At 41.0% G+C, this 27,482-nt stretch overlaps 1 protein-coding gene across 2 annotated transcripts; it reads right to left on the bottom strand.

The window, feature by feature from the left end:
- Positions 1-28: 28 nt before the first annotated feature.
- On the bottom strand, positions 29-21,796 carry fam107b (family with sequence similarity 107 member B). 2 transcript variants are annotated; one of them, XM_039808417.1, is made up of 4 exons: positions 21,601-21,796; positions 4,737-4,908; positions 1,932-2,088; positions 29-1,721 (listed from the first exon to the last, which is right to left on the bottom strand). In XM_039808417.1, the coding sequence occupies exons 2-4, from the start codon at positions 4,862-4,864 to the stop codon at positions 1,602-1,604; spliced, it is 405 nt and encodes a 134-aa protein (XP_039664351.1). In that variant the 5' UTR covers positions 4,865-4,908; positions 21,601-21,796; the 3' UTR covers positions 29-1,601. The 2 variants fall into 2 exon arrangements, with proteins under 2 accessions (XP_039664351.1, XP_039664349.1); XM_039808415.1 differs by lacking the exon at positions 21,601-21,796 and adding an exon at positions 6,329-6,510.
- Between the last annotated feature and the right edge of the window lie 5,686 nt (positions 21,797-27,482).

The raw sequence follows: 27,482 nt of genomic DNA, 5'->3' as shown, positions 1-27,482 counted from the left end.
CAGCACATAAAATAAAGAAAAATAAATGTAACATGTTAACATTATGTTTATTTAAAAGAAGATTCTGGTGAAGAACACAGGGTTATGTTATAAATCTGATTCTTCCCTTTAGAATAATAGTTATCATCTCTTGGAGACCCACACACCAGAATGTTAGACCCATAATACTATTCTGCATGGTATTTAAATAAACACTGCACATGCACATTAACATCCAAAGTTATCACAGTTTCTAACATTGTGTAACCATTTTGGAATGTGTATATGGTAATGGCTACATAGTTAAATTGTTTTGCAGATAATGGCCACTTTAGCTCAGATTCACTGATTAACGTTATCTGTCTGCACATTCATGGCTCCATTGTCAATAAAGACAAAATATTGATGTGATAAAGTTCCATAACACTTATCAGAGTTGTTTCAGGAGCCACGCAGATATCCCAAGAACTACTAATCAATTATATATTTTTGACATTTTTGTCGCCTACATGTGTTAGCTTTCTACCTGTAGCTGCAAGTCTTTTGTTCATAAAAGTACACAAAGACTGATCAGACAGGGTTCAGGGCTTATTCTTATTGACCACCCTAACAAAAACTTAAATTAGTAGTAACATTTTTATTCATACAAAACAACAGAATATATAAAGAAAAGGTCACTCTCATGCCTGGGAGTTCTACTATTGCTCCAAATTGCATTAGCTGAGGAAATGGCATGTTTAGAATAAAAAAAAATAAAAATAATAATAAAGCAAACGTGAGTGTTTCATACAACCATACACTCCCTTTGTCCTGTTCTGGCTTCATAAACTATGCTGTAAAACAAGCTAAAATACAGAACAACTAAAAAGTGTCCTTCCCTATACCTGGGCTAAAAGCTACAAACATAAATAACAAAAGCACATGTGTTTGGCTTTTACATTACACAGCTTCAAGAGTCCATCCAGTGTCCACTTTTCCTTATTTGATTCTGAAGATGAGAACAAAAAAAACAACGACAACATTGATAACAGTAAAGAGAAACGACAGCTTGCTGAGGAGAGAGGAGTAAAAAGAAATGGGATGAAAACTCCTGTGTGTGTGTGTGTGTGTGTGTGTGTGTGTGTGTGTGTGTGTGTGTCTGTTTGTTTGTTTGTTTGTTTGTTTGTTTGTTTGTTTGTTTGTTTGTTTGTTTGTTTGTTTGTTTGTTTGTTTGTTTGTTTGTTTGTTTGTTTGTGTGTGTGTGTGTGTGTGTGTGTGTGTGTGTGTGTGTGTGTGTGTGTGTGTGTGTGTGTGTTTGTTTCTTCATCAGAGCTCATTGGAAGCTTGCTCGCCCTCGTTGAAAGGCATTTAACATGTAACATGTCTGTGTTAGGTCCCTCCTGCAGGGGGTGCTGTGTGCTGCCGGATGGGTGTGGGCAGCAGAGGCAAGTGCTGGCAGTCCGTGGCAGGCAGACAGAGGGGGTCTTTAGTCTGTAAAGTCTCTCTCCTCACTGCGGGATGGAACAGCTAGGTTGGGGAAGGCAGGAAGTTCATCTCGGACCACGGTCAGGTCAGCACCGTGCACCACAGACAACACACTCTCAGAAACACAATCAGCCAGACCCAGACACCCCTGCAGGTTTTTAGGTGGTCCGTTCCTCCCCATCGCTCTCCTGCTTGGTCCTGCGCAGGTTGCTCTTCATCTTAACAAACTCGGGGGTGTTCTCCTGTTCCTCCTCATTTTTCTGTTGATCCAGCTCCAGCTGCAAGAACACAGACATTGGCAAATTCAGATTAAATAAATTATAGAGGTAATAATCTGTTGCATCTATAAACCGCATCTTGTTGCAGGTCTCAAGGTCCAAAACCAGTGTTAAATAACTATTTCTCTCTCTTGTGATCAGATACAGTAACAGTGTGCATCCATCTAAGTGCTAAAATGACAGTTTCTACGTATGCTTTCGATCATTTACCTGCTCTAGTTTCTGTTGTCTTTTCATGAGCTCTATCTCTAGGTCGCTCCTCTTCTTGTGGGCCTCCTGCTCCTCCTTCTGAGCCTTGAGAACTTGCTCCCTCTTTCTCTTCTCCATAACCTTCTGGAGCTCGGGTTTGTTCTGAGGAGCCAGACCCCTGTTTAGAATCAGTGAGACAGCATGTTACTAAAATAAAGCTTCATGAACAACCTCCCTCTGACACCACAGGGCCCCACTCAGAGGGAGATTTGCATTCACATTCATGCGTAACAGATGATGACCATGACCTCATTCTAGTTTTAACGTGCATATCTGTAGTAGATGTTCTGGATTAGACATGCCAGTCGTGTTTCAGGAAAGTTTTGATTTTAAACCCAATCACAGATTGTTCCACATTCACTAATCTGTGTATGTGGTGGTACGGTGGTGGCCAGCATTGAAATTGATTTTGGAAATGAGGGTTGACGCCTCTCCTTTTCTTTCCCTTTCCTAAGTACCAAAATACTCCCAATACATTAACCCATATCTTAAACTTGTCTTTGGGAAACCAGAGAGATTGTTACACAACTGCCTGGGTTTGTCTCAAAAGGAGACATCAGTAAAGTGTGATCATGTCTTGCGAAGAAGAGCAAAAATACCAAATGTTACGTAATGCTCCAAAATCCTCCAAATTACGAGAGAGAAGGGTGGGGGATGAGGATGAGGTTTGGGAGAAGGGCTACTTATGACAGAGGGGAACAGATAGGTTGAGTCAGCTAGAAAAGGCAGAAGCCAATAAACAAAAAACAACCCACAAAAGGATTAAGGAGGCACAATAAAAGTGCCACACAAGAAAAATAAATAAATAATCAAGAGCAGTAAAAGGACAAAGGCTATCTTTTGGTCAAATATACATTCTCCTTCCCCTTGATTAATTCATTAATTCAATTTAAAAAATGTATTATCCAGATAACTTTACTCTCCTCGTGGTTACTAATTTTCCTCTCGCCATGAAAGCCTGACTGTGCACAGGCTGCGTCTGTTCTTCAAAGAAAACACAGCGTGCCTACCTGCCTGCAGTTCCGCAACAACGTCTTAATTAAATACATTATTAAATCCTGAAGATTGCATAACCGAGTTCATGGTGTTCCAAGAAGGAGTGGGAGTTAATTCACAACAAGGCACTACTTTATTTCAAGTCACTGCTGTAATTAAATGCCCTGGTTTTCTTGACAGTGCGCGTCTTATGACAGCACTTAACATGCTGAAGCAGAGCAGAGGGTAACAGGCGTGATCAGGTCGAGCACCACCACGCGCAGAAAGGGAGGAGGGTCAAGGCCGCTGAAAGCAATAAGACAGGCTATAAAAATGCTTACTCCACTCTCCTTTCATTGTTGGCAACGTTTACATAAACACTGACCCTCCTATCCATGACCCCCCCCCTCCCATGAGTGTATACCCTCTAGCAGACTAGGAAGAATGTGTGTTCAAAATCCCACACATCAATAACACCATCTGCTATATATATATATATATATATATATATGTGTGTGTGTATATATATATATATGTGTGTGTGCGCGCGCATGTGTGCGTGTAAGAAGGGTCAACACAGCTTAGCTAGGAAAGGCAGAGAAAGGCCCTCAGCTAGAAACGGTTTTGTAATCTTGATTACATAACACATTTTTTTTTTCTCTTCATGCAGCCAATCCATCCATCCATCCATCCACCCACCCCACCCTTCGTCAGGGTGACTAATCCACTATGCAGGCAAGCTTTCTATACTTTCAGTACACGATAAAAAGCCCAATCATAACAAGTATATCCCCCCCCAAATTCCTACTAGATTTATCTCACAGTCTTCTGCTGATATTCCAGGACATTTTCCGTCTAGACGACTAGAAACAATATTCTGCAGCATTTGGAATGGAATTTTTTCTAATATATTTTTTATTACATTTCTTCTATGGCCTCCTTATCCTGCCCACACTGGCCTCACTCCCATCATTTATTAATGCCCTGCCACCATCGCTACAAAAGCACCTCACTCTTTGACCTGTTTAGGACAGAGCATCGCTGCTGTAATGTAACAGCTGTCAACAGCATGTGTGTTTACATAGCTATTTATAGCTCAGGCACAAAGCTGCCGCCACCGTTTGATGAGAGGAAATACAAACATTTAGTGTCAAAAGGGTGATCACAGGCTCCAGTATGCATGCACATTCAGACTGATGCACGGATGCTCACACAGACTCCATCAAATCCAGAGTTGTATGATCCGGTATCAGCAGCCAGATCAGGTTTATCCTGTACAGTATGCCTCTGTGACCTTTACATATTGTATAAAACCCCAGAACTCGGGGAAGTCTACTACAGTGACCCACTGGTTACTATCTGACCAATTATAACAAAGTAGCAGGGTTACTTTATTAAGTCATCCGCCATTAATAAACTACATTAGCCTGAATCTGTATTGTTTTCTTCTGTCTAATTTGTTTTGGATGGGAGCAAACTTGATATTGTTGCCAAGAACAAAACAAGGAAATGATGACGATCCAGACAGTGTTGGACATTAAGAGAGTTTTTTACCACCCAATAAATGAATTATCTCCATTCGTAGGCTTGGAATTGAACAATGATCTGATTTTGTTTATGTGCTCTGAACCACGATAAAACTTTGAGTTGCTAAATGTAAAATAAGAATCCCTTCCATAATAGTAACCTGGGAATTACCACGGTTTTTTTTTCTCCAGGAAACGGAAAGGAAAGAAAGAAGAAGAGGCAAAGGGAGAAAGGTATTGAAGGTGTATTTGTCCGTCTCCTGACCTCTTCTGGTTCATGAGCAGCTCTCGGTGCAGGTCCTGGTGGTTACGGGAGCTCTTGACTGGGTTGCTTAACTTCTTGGGTTTGATAAGCTCATCACAGTCTCCCTCCAGGTAGTCAGGCTCCGCCATGACACTCCTTCCCGGTGACAACGATAGACCAGGGTCACACGGATCTGAAACAACAGAAACACTTTCATTTAACCACTATGTCACCAGGACATGGGTTTCGGATGAAACAATGCAGTGGTGACAGCAATGTTTAAATCTGTGTTGCAAAGAAAACATGTTCAGGGATCTTTTATTATTTCTCCTTTCCAGTGGTGTAAATGTAACTAAGTACATTTGCTCAAGTACTGTACTTAAGTACAAATTGGAGGTACTTGTACTTTACTTGAGTCTTTTCTTTTCATGCCCCTTTCTACTTCTACTCCGCTACATTTCAGAGAGAAGTATTGTACTTTTTTCTCCACTACATTCATCTGACAGCTTTAGTTACTAGTTACTTTACAAATTAAGATTTTTGCACACAAAACAGTTTATAAAATAGGGATATGTTATTATAAATTAAACTACCCAACAATATATAAGCCTACAAGTACAGCTGAAATGACTAGCCGATTAAAGACTTACTTGATTGACAGAACTGTTGTAATCGTTTCCAGTTTCTAAATTGTGAGGATTCTTCTGCGTTGAGTACTTTTACTTTAAATACTTTAAGTACATTTTCATTGATGATACTTAATTGTACTTAATTGTACTTTTTACTTTTACTTAAGTAACACTTTCAGTGCATGAATTTTACTTGTAACCTTTACAGGTATTAGGACTTTTACTTAAGTAAAGGATATGAATACTTCCACCGCTGGTCCTTTCAAAAAGTAATCTGCCTGATCCTCTGGCACAAGCTCAGAGTTTTTGAATCGTCTGTATAGTGATAGAAGGACTCAGCGCTGGAATTACATAATTGTTCACACTGAGTGAAGAGGAACATTTCATTCCCCTTTCAGAAGCCATATGCAATATAATGAAGAAATGAATCAGAACAGTACTGTCAATATCTTTCAGGCACATTGTTATATAAATATTTCAGAAGTTATATATCCAAAAGGTCCAATCCATTGTTTTCCTTGACCTCAAAAATCACAGTGATTCCTATCTATGACCCCCAGATGTAGGCACACTGCTTCAATATGAGCTCATTGGATATATTCTGTATATTACAAGTATAGTGTACACAGTATTTCTTCCATTTATAGAAAACAAACCAGCTTGTGTGTGGAAATCTCCTTACCAAAGGGTCATTTCAAAGCTGAGCAATAACTGGGATACAGCAAGTCTGACCAATGCCTCATGTTAATCACAGGTTACATGCAATAACACCACTTAACTTTGGCAGCTAAGCGCCACTATTTCCCCATCTGCTTTGCTCAACAAAAATATTGCAACTTGCATCTCACTGATGGCTAATATGCTCCATTTAAATTATATTTATGAATGCTTATAAATTCCAATTATAATGAATGTTGAATGAAAACAGCTGAGCAGAAAAGAAAAGAAAAATAAGGCAGGACATTCAATCTTGGCTTAACTCACCCTGCAGATGAGGAAAGACGGGGCATCTGAACATTTTCGTCATCTCTGCTATTTTGATCCAGAATGTATTTTCCAGGAAAAGCTATTAAAACTCCCTGTCCTGTTTATCAGTATGTTGCAGAGCCTTACACATGAGAGGTGCTTTGTCCTGCACAACTGTCTGCTACTGAGCTGGTTGGAGTCTGTTTTATAGCTGCGCTCACACTGTCTCTCTACCTTCCTCCCTCTCTCTGCTCCCTCCCACTCCCCTTCTATGTACATCTCTAGGCGAAGTAGAGTTTATAACCAATGTTTCCCTAAAGATTCTTCACTGATGAATGAATATTCTCGCTCGTCCCAGTATGGAGCTTAATAGTATTTTTTTTTATCTTGTTGGTAAAATAGTCCAACATACAATTGGTGACAAGAGGTCTTTTTAAATAGCATTACATTGGTATAATAGTACATAAATGAGCTGAGATCAGATAGCAAAGTCACATGCATTTCTTCTCCCACAGTCTGAGGAATGACTCAGATTTATTAACAATCATGTTCTCAAGTGCGTGTGAGCAAGTCTCTCCTGCCTGCGACTAAAAACATGGAGTGATGTTTTGGAACCTGAGAGGGCCAATCATATTCATCAAGGGTACCAAAAAAAGCATTTTCCTGCACGTGCTAGACACAAAGGAGGGGTGGGAGTGTGTCCTCAGAATCAAAACATACACGTGGAGGATTGCTGTAATGAGTTAAAGACACCACTAGAGGTCCATATTCTTGCATTCCAGGAACAAAACTGTGTCAGTTACATAACAAAGAAGCCCAAGATAAACATGGTTTGTGGCTGCACACTGCAGAACAAAGAGGGAGAAATACCACATAATAAATACGCTTGATGGATATAGTGGAATATGTTGACAAATGACAACACTGCTTTGGCTGTGATCTACAGTCACGGTGATAGGTAATCTCTTCTAATCTCAGATTAGTAACCTTTAAAAAAAATGCATTTATGGCCTCACTCATGTGGCCAACCCAAATCTTAACATGTATACAGTAAATTCATAAAATCATTATCTTAGATTTGACAAGTTTAGGGTCAGTTTGGAAAAGAAAATATTCATGAAACCAGTTTAGTTAACATTTTCATCTACATGCTACTACTTCACTATAATGTTGTTCAGAACATGCCAGACAGTGCATTTTGTGACACAGCCAGAACAGGTGACAGTGTTTGTGTGTGCGAGGTGGCAGAGGTGGGCAGAACAGCTTGTGGCTGAAATCAGGGGCTGCGTGCGAGCACACACATGCTGTGTACATCAAAGGCGGTTTTTGTTAATGCCGGTAGTAGGGGGTAGAGGAACTTACAGACTGGCAGTGTTGTCAAAGTGTCCGTTAGCTTAACACATCTGCTCCTACTTCCTCTGTGCCCCGAGGGAGAGAGGAAGTGACATAGGGAGTTCAAAGGGAACCTGCAACCTCAAATTGAAGCCCTGGAGCCCCTTAAATTCTGCTTTATTACTGGTAGTTCTGCATGTTATCGTCAATGTCCCTTCTGGTTTTACTTGAAAGCTTATATAAAGATAACATGTTTCACTATCAGTTAAAAGTCCACCACCTCAAGAGCAATTGTACAGTAGATAAGCAAGTTAACATGTTCCAATGTTGCAGTTCCATTTTCCAGATTTCCAAAATCTGTCCTTCTACAGGTGTCTTGCCATGTGTGGATTCAGAACGATATAGAGTTGTGTAACGAACAGCCACTTCCAACACTTACAGTAGATTGTACGTGTTGATATTTGCTACATTGTGCAACAAAATGTGTACTATGGAAGCAACCCTCCAAGCATGTCAGTGTTTTGGAAAACGGTATACAGTTTTTGGGACAACACTTCCTGCTGTTCCAGAAATCCCATTAAAACAGTTTGTTTATTGGTTTTGTAAACACACCGTTACACTGCAGACAACGGCCACACACACAAACACACACACACACACACACACACACACACACACACACACACACACACACACACAAATGAGCTACCAAAAGACCTGAATCTCCAAGATGTCCAAGAGAAAGGGTTCAGCATTTAGAGGATTCTAAATGGCCAAGCATTCAGGGATAAAATAAGAAGAAAGTTGGTGGAAAGGACAAAAACTGGGTCAGAGGAGAGTCTAGGAGAGGAGAAGAGGGAGTTGAAGACAGCTTTCCTCTGTTTACTTCACTCTCTCCCTGTCTTCCTCATGACCGTATGACTGTGATCTCATATACTGTGAAATGTCACATTTTTGAATCAGCCAGCTACAGGAAATATCTGATCAATCACCTATGAAAAATACCAAAAGAAAAGCTAAAAAAGTAGCACAGATAGTTAAATCCACATAGAGGCTGAAACTATCCACATACAGTACGTTTTCAATAAAGCACTCATATCATGCTCACACACACAGACTTTGCTTTTCACGAGAAGTGTGTTTGGCAGCTTTTTTAGAAAGGTTTTTAAAAAAGGAAGTCATTGAATGAATGTGTCTGATAAGCACGTTTGCAGTGTATGTGTTAAAGTGAAGCCCACAGTGGCAGGTTGCACTAGAGCTGATAGAATGATAAGAGAAGGATAAGTGTGCCTGCACTGTGCCAACTTATTGCATCACCGAAGCCAGCTCTGCTATATGAGCACGCACAAAGACTTGCATTCATAAATCGGACTCATTTCTCAATTTCCCCCTCAACTGTCATCTTCTCGAAAGGCGCAATGGAGACCTGCCATCAACCCCACTGCATTTAGTGACACAGCATTCAAGAACAGGAAGGAGCTGCGACCAACTAATACTGACATCTCAACCCGCAATTTCCACCAACTGCGGAACGGCTGCGCATCCGCTCCGGAACGGCGGCGGAGTCATTAGGTTTCCATTAAAGTCAATGTGTGTATTTTCACTGACTGCAGAACGGCTGAGTTCCAACTCCGTCCCAGCTCCGGCGATCCGCAGCCCTCCGGAGCAGATACGCAGAGCTATTTTTGCCGGACGCCGGAGAGCTCCGCAGCAATTCAGCACAGAGCAGATTGTGCGGGACAGGAAGTCGAGCACAGAAAAAAAATAAAACATCCGGTTAATAAAATACACAGTGCTCACGGCGGATCATATTTCCATGCACTACACCTTGAAAACGTCATAATGGGCAGAGACAGGCCTGAAGTCAAACTGTTGTTGGTTTTGTGGTTCTGTTGACTACAGACTACATCCGGTCATATCGCGCGATAATACGTGAATTTGCGAGATCTCTTGGGTCCTCATGACTTCAGCTGTTAGTCATGGCCGCAGTCGTTCCGCAACAAATCCGGACCTGGTGGGTACTGAAGGACGGCGGAGCACGGAGCCGACACGCAGCGCAGCTGATCCGCAGCCGTTCCGCAGTTGGTGGAAATTGCAGTTAAGCCTTCCAATGGGCATCACCGAAGAGACTTTCAACAACTGAAATACACTCCTCAAAAACTGGATCTGGATCTTAAGCATTTTTTATAACAGCAGTAGATGTGTAATGTGTAATGTGAAATGTGTTGCTCGTAGTGATGAAGCCACAGAGAATTATCACCTCAGCTTGACGGAGCTTTATTGCTTCTTTCAGCTCAAGCCCACAACTTTAGTGTTTCAGTTCCCTCTCACCATTCTAATTAGCGATGTTTTCGCAGCAGGCAGCTATTTTCAGCGAAAAAGCTCAGATAAACCCACTATTTGCTACCTGCTCAGCAACAAACAAGCTGTTAAACACAGTGGAGCATTTAGAAGCGAGAGCCGGATATCTATGTATGAAATGCATTCTTCCTCCTCTAACCCAAGAGTGAAGAGCACAGATGGGCTGAAAGGCTAATGACGGGGGAATGGGACGGATAACCTAAATTGGCCATTATCAGTGCTTCTCTTTTGTTTAACTGCTAGGAAGCAAACAGGCAATACTGGGAATACTACAGGAAAGAGGAACAATTACAAAAAGTGGATTGTTACTGACATGGAAGAGAGGAAAGAGGTCAATAACTTTATGTTGGGATCAGTGCCAAGATGGACAGACTGTGTAAAAAAAATTAAAAATAAATGTAATGGTTTAGCTCTCATAAGTCAACAGTGGCCTTCTTCCTGCTGCAGCCTGGAAAGACAGAGAAAATGAAGGCGAAGAGAGCAGCTGGTGGCCTGCTTCACCATCTGACCCCCCCTGTCCTCCTCCAGGATACAGGCACAAACCATGGGGTTGGGCCGTTAACGGTCATTGGCTGTGAACACATGGCTGACCACACCCACTCCATCATGAGCGAGCCAGGATTTCAAATCAAATCAGGCACAAAGGTAAGCAGGGGTCAGGTTTTGCAAAAGGACTGATCAGCATTTTAGCATCCGGTTTGATGTATGCTGATCATGGACACTAACATGAAAAAAAAATTTGACGTTTGAAAGAACAAAACCAAAGTCAACTCATTTTTTAACCTAATTCCAGGAGAATGAATACTAAACTAGACGTCTTGATATGAGCTGCAGTTTTGGAGCGCTGACACACCAAAAGATGCTCAACGAAAGGTATAAATTGCCCATATTCTGATCATGGATGCATAATTATATGAAGATAAAACAAGATCAGCTGGCTTTGATTCAGACTCCACATACTTTCATGAAACACTTGAGAAAAATACGTAACATTTTCTAGAAACTAAACTTACCATTCACTCTGTTGTTCCTATATCTCCCTCTTGTCCCATATAGTTCCTCTTGTTCACTCACTCTCTATCTATTTTTTGGGGGGCCAGATCCTGTCTATTCCATTCACAGATGGAAGGTCCACCCCTCAGGGGAAATTGCGTCATCAATACCCCTAAAGCAACCCCCACACCCTGTTCTCTCGCTCTCTCTCTCTCTCACACACACACACACACACACACACACACACACACACACACACACACACACACACACACACACACACACACACACACACACACACACACACACACACACACACAGAATGAAGCGGCCATTCAGCCATAAACAGGGGAGGCCCTAATTAAAACACACAGATAGATGAGCTTTTAACTGACAGCTGTGGGGGGATGGGGGAGGGCGAGCAGGTGTGTGTGTGTGTGTGTGTGTGTGTGTAAGAGAAAGTGACAGAGAAAGTGAAGAAGAAGCAGTGAGTCAGGAGCCAGTAGTGACAATGAGCTCATTTCCCGGACAGGCCCCGTGTACGTGGTCTTTTACAAGCCTCCCTGTGACGACACATAAATCATGGTGGGCAACGCAGTGACGTACATGTGCACATTTTTCCAGAGCAAAGATTCAAACAATAGAACCAGACATTTTCCTGTCACTCGCAACTACAAAGGACATTCAAAGTCAGTATCAACTCAAACAAAAAAGCCCACATACCCACAGCATTTGTTTTCAGTGTGTGTAAGCAAAATAATGTGCGAGTTCCACTTAGGAAAAACTGACCTGACAGTGCAAGCCAAAGAAAGAAGAACACCATAAACCGGTCAGGATCACACACATTTCTGTCTGTAAACAATGCCATCAATAGTTTCAGTTTCAACTGAGTAAATAGCTCAAATTTATAGTTACTACTGGTCTACAGAAGATGATAGTGTGAGCAGCAAACAAAGATGTGATCTTTATAATACAAGATTGACAGCATTTGGCAAAAGAGGACTGAATTATGACATGATCTGAGGGAGAAACAAAGAAAGAGAGAGTAAGAGGGAAATGGTTCCTCAAAAGTATGCCTGGGAATTTGGGGCTTGAGATCTGTTTTGTATTTCCTGCCTTGGAGTGGGGGTCTGGAGCAGAGGAGAAGAGGAGCTAGGGAATTCTGGGGCCTCATTGTGTACTGACCTCCGAAAGCACCCACCCCGCTCCCACAATATGATGATGTCACTAGGGAGACGCGGGGGTATGGGAATTTACAATCAGGGTTTTAGGGTTCATAAAGCGCAGATGCGCACCCATGCACTAACACCCACACAATGAAAGGATAATTTAACACAGTACATCATGTGAGAGAGATTTTAGCTACGCCGTACTGTATGTGTGTGTGTGTGTGTGTCTGTTTAAAACCCTGATGTCATTAAGGGAGTACTAGGCGGCTCTAGACTGTCAGGATTAACAAAAAAACAAAAAGAAAACTCATTACTACGCCTGGCAGCCAGGAGTAATATTCATACAAAAACATCTTTATCATCTCTCCTTCTAACTTAGTTCCCATCTCTCTGGCTACTCAATGTTCACTGTAAAAACTTTTTAATATCATAACTGGACTGATAAATCCTCAGATAAATTGGCGTTATAGGCGTATACACAGCATATATATCTTTGCTATTTTTGCGATCATTTGGAAACAGTTTCATAGTTTTCTTTAAAAACAAATTTAAGCGATCTTTATCAAAAAACGCTTACTGTTACGGGTCTATGTAAAAGAAATTGTTGTTATTGTATCGCTTGGGTTATATTTTTCTATCACAATCAGCTTATCTAACTCATCTCCTCATGATCTTAAGGCAGTGAAATTGAAGTTTAAATTTTAAACTTCCCCATCACACAAAGACTAAAGCCTTTGTTTGCACCTGACATTGTAATTCTGAATAACCTTTATAACGCTACTTCTCATATCTATGTTCTGCACAAGCAAGTTCTTGTTTTCCATTTTAAAAAAGTGAAAAAAAACAAAGCACGTGTATCACTTTGGCAACGCTTATGTGTACAATGTTAATGGGATTCTGGGGTCTGATCGAAATCACAGTGTTGTGATCTTGGCTTGAAAACGGTCGTGGCTCAAATCTTTGTCTGTGTTGCTTTCCATCCCTCTTTCGTGTCTTGCATTTGTGGGATAACCACAGAGGCTGCATTTGGTCTTGTCTAATTATAATGACAGTTTGACTGCTTCCATATCTGGCTTTTAAGAGTTGATTGCAAAACAAGTATCCAGATCTGTTAGTTGATATATCCTAATGTGTTTGGATGAAGAGTAGGTGACATCTTGTATTGTTAAAATGATGTTACTCACATAAGCACAAACTGATCATGTCAATCTGTGATCTCCCCCTTTGAATTTAAACATGCCTGTGTTGACAGTTTGTGTTTCAACAATGACTGAAGTTATTTCATGCGGTGGCTCATGTACGGTCCTGTTGCCACACGTTGTGATCCCCGGGCTGAGGCAGATTACAGAATGAATGGGGGGATTGAAAAGGCACAGACACCACTTTTGAGTCACGCTGTGGGAATGTGATGAACCTGCAAAGTGATCATTACTTGGGGCACACAACAGCATATACATGTAGGGACACACAGCCAGAGAACTATTTTCATACACTCGACATCTTCGAGTGACAGAAACATTTGGATGAACGCTGTGCACTTTTCTATGAAAGGTTAAAATCAAAGTGCTTACTCACACCAAATTCTGAACAGATGCCCTGAATAATTGGTGAGGGGGTACAGTTTGGGGTCACACCTGTCAGTCAAATACAAAAGGCTGGTCTATACTCTCTCACAGCTGACACTGACACGTGGTCCTGTATGTATATGTATAGGCCTGATGAGAACAGGTGGACTGAGACATATGCACAGGGTTAGACGTTACAGGTTACATAGACACCAGTGGTGAAAGAAGTATTCAGATCCTTTACTTAAAGTGCTCATTTTATGCTTTTTGGCTTTTTCCCTTTCCTTTATTGTGTTATATATCGTTTTTGTGCACGTAATAGGTTTACAAAGTGAAAAAGCCCAAAGTCCACCCCGAAGGTACTTACCATCTCCAACAGAAAACACTGTTCACAAACTGCTCCAAACAGCTCTATTGTAGTCCAGCCTTTACTTCTGTGTCAAACGTGCGTCACTTTGTAACACATGTTATAATGCTCGCCTAGCTGCTAGCGTGACACGCCCTCATACTCTACTTCTGACTGGCTAGTAGTCCTTACCTAGGTACTGCATATGTGCGACTCCCGTCAAAAAAATGGAACAGAAGTGTGATGCCTCACTCGGTAGCTAAAACAGAGAGCTCAACACACAGGGTGAAAAGAGAAGCTGCAGCAATATGCAGTACAACAAAACAATAGTGTTTTTGAAAATTAAACCATGTAAACCTATTCTCGTACAACCTCTAAATACAACTGTTACAATTATGAACTTGAAAATGAGCTTAATATGAGCACTATAAGTAAAAATACTAATACCACACTGTAAAAAATATCCTGTTCCAAGTAAAAGTCCTGCATTGAAAATGTTACTTAAGTAAAAGTATGTAAGTATCATCAGGAAAATGTACTTAAAAGTATTATGTATATGTTTTCCTATGTCTATTTAATGTGTATTTGTGTTCTTCTGATGTGTGTGAATTTCTTTTTTTGAGCTGCTGTTACAAAAAAATTTCCCCAGTGTGGGATTAATAAAGTATCTTATCTTTTCTTATTAAAAGTAAAAGTCCTCAATGCTGAACAATCCTCACATTTTAGAAACTGGAAACGATCAAAACAGTTCTGCGTTTAATCGTCTAATCATTTCAGTTGGACTTGTAGGACTATATATTGTTGGGTAGGTTAATTTATAATAACACATTGTATTTTATAAACTAGTACCTAAAGCTGTCAGATTCATGTAGTGGAGTAAAAAGTACAATACCTCTCTCTGAAATGTAGTGGAGTAGAAGTAGAAAGGGCCATGAAAAGAAAAGACTCAAGTACAAGTAGGCCTTCCTCAAATTTGTACTTTTAATGTAAGTAGAGTACTTGAGTAAATGTACTTAGTAACTTCCACCACTGATAGACACACCCTAAGAAGACAATTTATAGGCAGAGCACAAGCATTTTTCACGTGGCTCCTCCTCACTGAGATGTAAATGTGCTCATTTACTGCACACACATATCAGCCTTTTAACATTTCAATCGGTCTCCCTAGTGGTGTAAAAGCCATATAGTTGAAAACCTACAGCAGTTTTGTCTGGCGCAGCAGTGTGAAGTGCCGTTCAGTCATAAAGGAGGAGTCTTTGTTATGGCTTCAGATTCAAAGCTTTGTGCTTTACTGCTGCTCTTTCCTTATGGAGCAGAGTCACGCCCCTCCTCACCGTCTACTGGCTGAGCCCAGCTGGGAGCTCAATTCTCATTGGCCGGGGGGGGGGCACACCCGGGGAGGATTTGAGAGGTTCTCCTTTGTTTACATGCTAGTAGAGAAAACCCCAATAACAACTGTTACCTTGGGAAACCAGACGATCTCCAGTTAGCCAGACAGACAGACACACAGAGGTGCAAGCTGATCGTACACACACACACACACACACACACACACACACACACACACACACACACACACACACACACACACACACACACACACACACACACACACACACACACACACACACACAACACACACACACACACACACACACACACACACACACGTGTAATGAGGTAATCAGGTGTCCAAAGCAGGCCAAATGAAGAGTCTTTGTTCTCTCTGATTCTTTGCTTTATGCTCGACATTACTCAAAATACACACTATACATGCATATTTTTAGTTGGGGTAGTAGGCAATCATGTGGTTTTGTTGTCTCGTGAAACTTTCCAAAGCCGGTATGGGTATACATTCAGAAAGCCTGGTCGGCTTCAGGCTGTAACAAAAAGATGTGGCTCTGTTCTTCCATGGGTGTGTGTTCCTGTTTGCGTTTGTAATAAGACAGGATCATATATCTTGATACTGACTTACACAGAGCTTAATCCAATTCATGCCGCTGAGACTCCAAATCTCTCTATACTTCAACCTAACAAGCTGCAAGGAGGAAGGCATTTAGAGTCTGTGTGCGTGCATTTGTGTGTATCATCCATTCTCCAAGACTACGCAAAGTGGTCAGCACAGTAATGGCGCTTTATTGTGATTGAAGCTCCAGCATAACAGCAGGAAAATCAATGGGATTCTTTGAGAAGCTGAGTCTCTGTAGGTGTGTATGCATGTCTCTGTTTTAGCCTTTGGAATGCATAGTTTATCTTAAATCAACATCAAGCCCTGAGCCTGCTCAAATAAAACCAAGACTGTGCATGTCTGACTTCCATATCTCTCACACGCGCGGGCCACACACACACACACACACACACACACACACACACACACACACACACACACACACACACACACACACACACACACACACACACACACACACACACACACACACACACACCTCAAATCACACTCATCAGTAATCTGCTAGTGTCAGAGACTCTGATAGTCCAAGACTATTGATTTCACAGTGCAGCAGCACTCAGCGGTCATTTGCATTTATTACGAGACTAAGCGGATGAAACCAACTAGTGAGAGTCTATTGAAACTTAATCAACAATTGGTGCAGGCTAATGGGGAGAACTACAGGCGAGTTTGTCTGGTCGCTGGAAGCTGTTGAACAACTAGAAATCAACTCTCCAAAGTGTTTTCTATCCATCAATAATTGTAGGTAGTTTTGTGCAGAGTTTCTTCTCACAACAGTTAGTTAGTCCGAGCCATACAACACAGGGCTCCAGTGCCTACGACCAAAATTTGAGTGTGCGACTGAATTTTACATCCAGTCGCACATGTGCGACCATTAAATTTGCCCCCTTTTTTACACGTTAAACGTCAAAATTTCGGTACCTGAGCGGGTAAGTGCAAGCTTATCTGTCCTCTCTGAAAATTGACAGAGAGCAGAGCTCTGACACAAACACACACACTAGGAGAGCTGCAGACGGTGCAAACTACGTCGGCTCTGCAGTTTTGTTGAAGTCACAGAAATGCCGATAAAGTGGTTTCAAGTGTGGTTACAGTGTTTCAAAACTTCACGCAGACAGCGTTTGCTGTGATGTGATATTAATGGCGAGCCGAAAGCAGTCACGGTGCTGTTGACGTTACACTTCCTAAGCAGGCACAACGGTGGTTTCTGTGCCCTGGTGAATGACTGACAGGCTGAGATTGTAAGTAAAGGCAACTTTATTTCTACAGCACCTTCCAGCAACAAGGCAATTCAAAGTGCTTTACATGAAACATTAAAGAGCAGTTAAAAACGGTCATGATGGAAATAAAACAGGCTAAAAAAGAATATACAAATACAAGAATAAAAGATACAGTGAGTAATATATATATAATAATTATTCAATTTAATAGGTTGTAAGGACTGGTTTGGGAGGAGAGAGGGAGGGGTTTTGTTTTTATTTTGGTTCAGTAGTAGCCTAAACAATGCATGTTTAATTTTAAGTTGAATTCATTTTAATTGTAGACTACAGCTGATATATATATATAATTATTATTATTATTTTCTTTTTCATGACAGCGAGGGTGCTGTCGAGTAACCTTCTATGTTGAATCTTCAAAAGTGACACTGAATTTGAAACAGCACATTGTAATTTTTGCATCTATTATCAAAGTATTTATTAGTAATACAGTGAAAATTTGTAGAAATGTGAATATTTGGTTAGCATGTTGATTTACGGTGTGTGCCCCTAAATTTTCTGGTTGCGCCCCTAAAATTTTCAGTTGGGGGCCACTGTGCTCCTAGTGAAAAAAAGTTAGCCTGGAGCCCTGCAACACCCACTTTCTAGGGAAAATATAACATGGAAAGCTTGGCATGCTGGTATGTTAGCTCTATATGATCCAAATCATACAAATGCACATAACAGAAGAAGAGTGCATAGATTAGATGAGTCACATGACACACGGAGAGAAGACGATATATGAGGGAGAGCAGAGCAGCACATTAACACCAAATCCTTTCAATAATTGGAGAGATGGTACTCTTCTATGTTGTTGTCCTAAAAAGGTTTCCTATACTGAAGAAACTGAGAGCAAAGACACACAATTCAGTCCTCAGAAGAGTACATATCTCACACACACACACACACACACACACACACACACACACACACGCACACACACAACTCTCTCTCAGGAAACTCAATACCGGAATTGTGACATCATAATCTAAAACCATGGCAACAAAACCACAGCACAGTGTAAACAGATCCTTTGTCCTGTTGTAGGATTCTGTTGCATCACTTGTGTCTTCATTGCATCATAATATTTCATTCAGCCTGCATTGGGAGGGGCAGTAAAGCATCCAGTGTCTGTCAAAACACGTCCATGTTAGCAAGATTAATAAATGCCCACCAATAATGCCCATACGGCATATACCAACTGAAACGTGTTGGTAGCCTTGAGTATTAAGTCACGTGTTTATGACTGGTTTTCAGGTCTTCAGGGTTTCCTCTCAGGAAATGTTTAGACGAGGTGACAAACCACCCAGTTTCGATTTTATTTATGATATTTTTTTAACAATAGCCACACTCAACTGTAGGACACTTGCTATGTAAAATAGAATTTTCTAAAGGTTGATATTTCATTAAAAAAAAAGTTAATTAATTATGACGTTAGTTGTTGTAGATATTTACTGATGTAAGTCATAACTCTTCCAATTGTACACTGGCTTGCTTTGTATGGCAGTTTGTGTAAAAAAAAAAAACATTGAATACTTCTGTATTTGTTTTGTTAAATTGAAAGGTGGTACAGAAGAAAACATTATATTCAACATCATAAGTAAGGTATTAAATATGTATTGTTTTGGCATCAGTGTCAAAACACAAGTATGGCATTGACACTTTTTGTCAAAAACTTCTTGCTTTTTGCTGGCAGGTTTCTCTATAGGGCTCCCCCTACAGCTTCGGAATAGATATTTGGCAGCTCCTATGTTTACTTGTGTCTGACTCCTCGCTCGGTCAGTCTACCGTTTCTTCTTCCTCTGTTCCTCCGACAATGCTTTCCTAGCTTTCTGCTTCTTTTTTGCCGGCTCAGCCATGACGACAGTGTGAAAAACTCCATCGCTACCTTGTTAGCCGGTTCCTGAATTGGTCGTATGTGTGCAGTGCTGTGAAGCAATTCGTTACATCGCGAGACCTGATATCACACGATACTTCCTGACGCGGAGGCCGTCGTCTCGCCGGCCGAAAGTTGCAAGGGTGGTTTTTCCGCTCACAGGCGCTAGGGGGAAGCGAGACGACCGCCATTCAACTCGAAAAAAGTCATATAACCATTCCAATGACTCCGAAGCTGTTCAGTTAAGGTAAGTTAAGCTAAAAAAAACTGCATAGTTCCCCTTTAAATCAAAACATGACCTAGCCCTATAGGCTCACAATTTTAAGTTTAAGTATCCCTGCAGGCTAGAACTGAACAGAAAGGGGAAGTGTTTGCTAAAACCATAAGGACTCCACTCTTAGTACAGAGACCCTCTGAAACCTCACTCAATGTTTACATGGCTCATTACAGGGGAAAAGACTTACAAACATTCACTACAACTACAAGGTAGTCTTTCACCACTCATGAACAAAATATCTAGTAACAGAGCCTGATCACGAAACACACAAGCGCGCACACACAGCAACACTGTGTCTCGTGCAGTGTGGATCTAAAGGATCAGTGCGTTCTGCTGAGTAATGAAGTTTTGTGCCCACAGACAGACCGGCAGCAGGACTGTGGGAGATAATACTGTCAACACACATGTGGTTGCCAGTTCAACCTCCTGGACACACACCCATTCCTGACCCGAATACCTTGCTTTTCTTGAGGTCAGCTTGAGTCCTTGACATGGACACAGATTCTATAATGATACATCTGAGAAACGCACCAGAACCACTAATGGACACGTGCTATTATAGAATGGAAACTCAGACATTTCATTCACATATTTAAATTCCTTTGAGTGCAATAATAATGGAGCAGAGAGCATGCGCGCACACACACACACACACACACACACACACACACACACACACACACACACACACACACACAAACACACACAAACACACACAAACACACACACACACACACACACACACACACACACACACACAGTGACAGCATCGGCCCTTACGGGAAACCGAAGACAGCAAGAGCGGCAGCGTAAGAGAAACAGGAGAGAGAGGAGGGAAGGAGGGGGGTTCAAAGATCAGAAAACAGATGTAAATCGTTTAGCAAACTCCCCTCTAAATGACTAACACATGTGCACGAAACTTCCCCCTCCCTGCATACACTCACCCACACTCTTGAAAACTCCGCATCTATAGACAGTATAACATACTCATTCATACCACCTGCTTTTATCACTTCTCCTATCACTAGAACACATCTGATGAGCCAGAGTTAAACTATCTCACATGTTGAAGCTGCTCAGTCATATTTGCCAGGCTGCTCCTCCGTCTCCACCCAGCAAACATCCCCAAAGGCTAAAGTTGAGCCCGGTTTGTTTAATGTCTTGTTAAAGTTTGACAGCAACTCTCTGAGGCTTTTTTTTTTTTTTTACTACAGGGCTCTGTAAAAAAAGAAACACCATAAGTTTAAACTTATTGCCACATCAAAATAAAAATAACATGCAAACACACACCTCCTCACATGACAGTTGGTCTGTGCGCCTCATGACAACACAGGCCAGTGTGTCAGCTCTGACTGAAAGCCATGTGCTTTGACACAGAAGGCAGCAGTCATTGCTGTGCTATTACACACACGGTATTACTCATACAGGAGGAATTCAGATACAGGTCATCCATTAAATATGGTCTCTTCTGATGTTGTTTGTCTCACAAATGGACCTCATTTCAAGAGTTAAGATTACATTATGGTCTAGGGACTATGGGGACAAATGAGAGCATAGCAAGTCTTATGTTGTACAGATTGCAAAGCCCTCTGAGGCAAACATGGGATTTTGGGATAGGTTAATAATCTTGACTTGGTTTAAAAACAAGAGTGATTCTATATTTTAGAAGAATTGTGTCCAGATATTGCCAACTGTAATATCACATAATGGCATAAGCACCCTTAACATCTTCTCTGTACACCTCAGACACACTAGGAATAACATTTTTCTTCTTCTACTATTTTTCTGCCAGACTAGGCTAGGCTATCAACTGCCAATAATATTATCTGCTCCAAAGACAACGCAACTGTAGTCTGTACATGCTGTACAACAACCTCAACGTGTTTGTTCTTCACTGTCCCGTCGGCTGAAGTCATGCGCCGCAACAAAAGGAGACAATGAAACAAGAGTTTGTATTTTGCAATCTCATTCTCTTTTTCCTCGGGTCTTTTCTTTTTCTCGTTACTTTCCAGCTTTTTTTTTTAAGCCCCAAACCTGCTGCTTCTGCCGACGGGAGCAGACAGTCCAGTTAAAATGTGCAGCTTTTGTTAGTGCGCTCGTGAACCTCACGAAAAAAAAAGCTCCAGACACACACATACACACCTACCTCAAAGTCGACCCCGACGCGACTTCTCCAACTCGAACTGTTTAATATTAAAAATGACAAAGTGGTTCAGGCCACATCAGTGCGTCTCCGGAACACTTCTTGAGGCTTTAGGTGTGTCTGTCTGCGAGACTCTGATTTTGTAAACTGCTCAATAGCTGTAGCACACACACACGTTCACTCAGTCAGGACCCATTGGAAATGTAAATTGAAGCTGGGTGGGAGGGATGGCGTGACGTCACGCAAAGGCTCCTCCTCCTCTGTCATTTCATCTGATCACTGAAGCAGATGAGTGGGGACTCCTCGAGCGCAGGGCGGGGTGTGGATGGAAGGGCTCGCGCGCCCACAATCACGCGCACACAACTACACTAGATTTGAAATGTTTATCATAGGTATCCATGTCAGCCTTACTGAAAAGTGTTATGGCCTATGGTAAGTTTTTTTTCTGTAAAGACATTTGTATTTTGTCTGTTTCATTAAATAATAATAATAATAATAATAATAATAATAATAATAATAATAATAATAAAAATAATAATGTATACTTTATTAATCCTGCAGGGGAAATTACAATGTTTTCACTCTGTTGTTATTACACACATTACACACAGGCCTTAATTACACACACATGCTCAGTACCTATACATGCACTAATGGAGAGATTTCAGAGTGAGGGAGCTGCCCATGGAAAGGCATGAATTGTGTTCAGTTATATTATTTGTTTTACCCCTTAAATGTTCTCCCTTTCTTTCCCTTAAATCAGCACTATACATATTTGAATGGTAGTAGGAAGTGTAATGTGAAAGAGCTCTCTCTTTGTGGCAAACCCACAGATATCACACAGCTGCCATCCTCTTCAGCTCTACAGAGTGTTTTAGCATCTTTCAGCTCATCGTTTTGGTTTTGGCCCACAACTTTTAGGTTCACTCTCATTGCTCTCATGACCCACATTACCAGCGGCAGCTGTTGTCAGTCAAACAGCTGAAGAAAAGCTATTTCTCTAAGCTGATGGAGACCAAAACAGGGATAAAAGGAGAGTGGATTTTTTTGACTTTTTTTCATGAAAAATACAAATGAAAGCTAATGTTGATCTGTGTCTGCTGGATGTGTAAATAGGCAACTGTTTGCATGTTTGCCACAAAATCTTTATGTCAGTATTATGTCTAAGGCTTGTTGGGCTGCTCCCAGGTGGCTAAAATAAATAAATACATACATTTTAAGTAACTTTAAGGTATTATATCAATATCATGTTTTATATTCTGTATTATCTTGTTTCAACTCTACATTCAAGCTATATGATGTTTTAACATATTCAGACCAAAGACATCATCGTGTGAAAAGATATGCTGCAACTTATTTTATGTGCATTGCTCCAAATTTCAGCCGGACTTTAATAAGCGTACTATAGTGTCCTTCAAAAATGATGGTTCTTTTTCTTTAATAACTCAAGGGTGAAGTTTGCAGCACTCCTTCAAGAAGATCATTCATTCTTCACTTTGATTACAACAGCTCAGTCTGCTGTCTGTAGCAGACTGACTATCCCGAGCATTCTTTGTGATAAAGAGTAATCTGCTTACTGATGAAGGGTCAGTGGATCTGCTTATCCACCACCCTTCTGTCAAATCGGCTCACTGAAACCCCTAGTTTCATGTTATCGTTTACGTTGCCCTGCTTATTTCAGGGGGGACATCCTTCTTGACTGTATCTCACTGGGTTCAATCTCTGTTGTATAAAGATCTAAGTCTGGTAAGTTGCTGTACAATTACCGGAGCAAGCTTACTGGAAATGACAAAAAGAACAGAAAATGGCCCAAGGATTAGGTTTGAAATCTAAACATGTGGGAGGTGGGGGTGTCAGAGAAGTAAAACATTCCTAAGGACCTTCTCATAAGAGAAGGGTGACTTTAGAGTGTTGGGCTGAACAACAGGATGAGTCATGAGAGGGTCGCCCTGACAGAGAGGACACTCCCTCCAGAGATCACCAGACATTTAGAGCTCCCACCATGCAGGAAACAGATGTGTATGTATGCAAGAGAGTAAAATCTGTTTGAGAAACCCAAAGTCCAGTCTTCCTCACCATGTTTCACGTGTATTTCTATGGCTTAAAGAAATAGATCGACATCTTGGGAACTATGCTTATGTGCTATCTTTTTTCAAGAGATGAGAAGATTGATACCACTCTATGTTTGTACACTGAATATGTACTTATTGCCAGTTAACTTCGCTTAGCATAAAGAATGGGAACAGGGAGAAACACCTCGCCTGGCTCTGTGCCATCCAGCAACTCTAAAGCTCACTAATTAACAATGTTATATCTTGTTTGTTTAATCCCCACAAAAATCTAAATGTAAAAACTACAATTTTGTCATTTAACTTCTGACAAGAAAGCAAATAACTGTATTTACCAAAATGTTGAACTATTATTTAAACTTAAAACAAAATAATCTAACAGACATTACATCATCTATTTATGATTACATGACTATTTGTTTTATAGATGTTTTTGTCTAACTTTCACTTTCACTGCTATTTAAACTTGAATCATGTTAAATTTAAAACCTTTACTACTATAGGAAGAAAGTACTTCCTTACTGTTATGGAAACCGGCCTGTTTGTGAAGCAACTTCTCCAGTGATCAGAAAAGATATTGCATCTGTTGGTGGTTTCCGTTGAAGTTTCATACTTCTTCTTCCTATAAACCACATCTGAGTTATAGAGATTGAGCGGGACAGTCACAGTGCTGAGACCCGCCCAAATAGTGGTTTGGAAACCTCTTTTTACTGCTCTAGAAAAGACACAAAATTCCACTTAAAACCACTGGGTTCTTTACCCTGAATACCTACAGTACGTTTTCTGTCTGCACTGACTGGACTAACCTGTCTCCTCCTGCAGGAGCCTGCAGTCTGGAGGGCCTGTTTAGGCCTCCCCCAAGCCTATAAATACCAGGCCCTTTGGTCTCTTCCTCTCTCTCCTAGGATCCACAGGTTTTTCGGTCCAGGTTTTGGTTTGTTTGAACATTTTGCTGCCTGCAACACTTGCACATTCCTCACTCATCTATACATTCCACTAATGCATTTAATCTCTACACCCCATGCTTATTTGTAAGTAGTTGTGCTCGTTTCTAATAAACTACTTTGTGGCACTTTAACTTGACTGGTCTCCCCTCCTTGTCACGTGCATTGAGCCAGTTTGTGACCGTACACAACGGGATGTCGGTTCAAAACATTAAAATGTCCCTTGACTCACCTGTGTGGACACATGTCAACATATAGACACAGTCCATAGTGCTGAATACATCCTTTTACCGTAAGTAAAGATTTGGTGAAGCGGACAGGTTTGGATCCTGAAGGTCATGTTATTGCCTCTTCCTGTGTGTACAGTAAATGGGGGGGGGGGGTGTCACTCTCAGTGTCACTGCCTGGAAGTGGACAGCTTCACTGCCCCCTCCTCTCTATCTTACGCTGCTGGTATCTGAAGTCTAACATCTGGGACAGATGTTTCTGTGATTGTCCCAGAGTTTCCCACAGTTCTTGTGTGTGCACGTGTGTATTTTGGTTTTCAGGTTTGCATGTGAGGCCCCTTGTTTTTTTTCTTTGTCAGGCCTCCAAGGGCCTCCCACTTTAAACAGGATATGGCAGTTATCTGAACACCATGGTGACAGATAGGCCTTCCTGTAAGTGAGGGCAGGTCTTACAACTGATAATAGTGAATCTATTATGACAAAGGTTTAATGGGTATTCTTTTCTGGGCAAGTCGTAAATATGAGATAGGGTGGTATTTGTTTTAAATTAACTGAAGAGCTTAGGAAGACCAATTTTTGTGCTCAGTTTTTGTTAGTTTGTTGCTCAATGACGACGTAAACTGAGACGAAATGAAATATAATAGAATTTGAATTTGAAAATGCAAAAGAAGTAAGCAATGTATTAATTGCTGTTGTGAAGAATCTAAAGCATTTTTAACAGCACACAAGCACAGGAAAGGAGTAGATGGTAAATAATTGCATCTAATTGTGGCCCCAATGTGTGTGACCTACTTCTGAATGACTGGGGGTTTACACCAGCAGTAGAGCCACCATATGCTGAAGGAATGTACGTTCAAGAGCCCTCGGTTAAATTTGAGATACTTGTTGAAATCGGCAGTTCATCAAGCCACCATTTTCTTTTCTTTCTCATTCGCCCCCAAACAGACTCTTTCCACTATGTTTTCTCCCTCGTGTCTGACCCAGGAACAGCTAGGGCATATAACCTCAAGAAAAACCACAAGATAAAACACTGTACTGTAGTAATATTCCACATTTATGACATGTGTTCAGGAAGAAATAGCCAATTAGGTCACTGTAAGCGACTTTATGAGCAATGCGCACATTACAAAGAGGGTGTGTGCAGGCTGTTTGTGTACCTTTAATGAGGCTGGCAGATTTTCTAATATGATCTGGGTGACACTCCCACTGTCTCCGAGATGTGTTCACCAGTTCTTGGGGTAACGTAATGCCTTCTGCTTTTCCTGCCTGTCCCTCTTCTCCCTGTGAGTGTTCAGCAAAAGTTCAGCTAATTCAATCACTGCTGGATGAGTCACACCACAGTGTCCCTTTCTGCACAGATGCACATGCACGCAGGCATGGATGCACACACACATGCACACACACACAACACATGCACCATGATGCCTGGCTGGATGAGGTTTGTGAGGTTAGTGCTGCGTCAGCCTCTCAGGACACTTGTGAAATAATCTTTTGTTCCCTAGCCTGTCTCTGTTTTATATCAGCTGATGCACGGTCATGCTTTTTCATTCTCTCTGTTGTTGATATTCTTTGTCATTCACTATTTTCTTGTCTGCATTTCCTTTCTTGGTGTCCATTTTTAATACCAACCCAGACATTTCCCTTGCCATGAATACACCGCAGAGACTGACATAAAACACAGTCTGGAGCAACAATAATTCCTGTGACAAATAAATCTCAATTTTCATTAAACATTAACACATTTTCAGGGCTGGCTCTCTGTGGTACATTGTTGTTTGCTTACATTAATCAAAGATGGCATCAGACAGTTTTTTGTCACTAGTTTTATTCTTACTTATTAGTCATTACAGTGTACCTCCCTCTTAGCTGTCTGTTACAACAGATTTCTACCAGCCACATAAGATAAATTTGGCAACAAATGACTTCTATTCAAATGAAAAACGATTCACTGAAGTGTAGCAGATGAGAAAATCACTGCATGCCATTTCCTGCATTTGCATGCCTTCGTGTGTGTCCGTGTTTGCATGTGTTTGAATGTCATGCATGTGAGAACATGCAAAAAGATCAAGATACCGTCATTTAACTGCAGTCTTGTTGTTGAATGTTGTCGCAGCAGAGACTGTTATTACTGGCCAAGCCACCCAGATTTATTGAGCTCTACTGTACAGAGCCTTTCCACTTAGCCTAATGACTGCCAACAGGAATGACAGCAGATGGCTCTGTTACAGTACAGTGAGGGTGAAATATCCACAGAGTGGACAAAAGTGCCCAATACTTACTTGTCTATTGTATCACTCAGACCACAGACACAGTAAGTTTATATGTGTCTGGAATATAAATCTTAGAAATCTTAGACACTTAGAAATTGATACAACATACATATGTTCAAACTAGGAACAGTTTTTTTCATGGATACACAAAGTAATTCATCACTCCCTGTACAATTTCTAAAGGCATAAAATGCTTTTTATTCTTGGGAATGTGCACACATACAGTACAAACCAACTCAAGTACGCTTTCACAGCACTGACATAAACTACAGGTTATGTGGCTCTTTGTATGCCATACATACAAGTACATCATATATTCATCATCTGTCTGTCTGTCTGTCTGTCTGTCTGTCTGTCTGTCTGTCTGTCTGTCTG

This window comes from Perca fluviatilis, chromosome 8 (genome assembly GCF_010015445.1).
Source record: "Perca fluviatilis chromosome 8, GENO_Pfluv_1.0, whole genome shotgun sequence".
In the NCBI taxonomy this organism is placed as follows: domain Eukaryota; kingdom Metazoa; phylum Chordata; class Actinopteri; order Perciformes; family Percidae; genus Perca; species Perca fluviatilis.
This window is presented reverse-complemented; position numbering and strand designations above follow the sequence as displayed.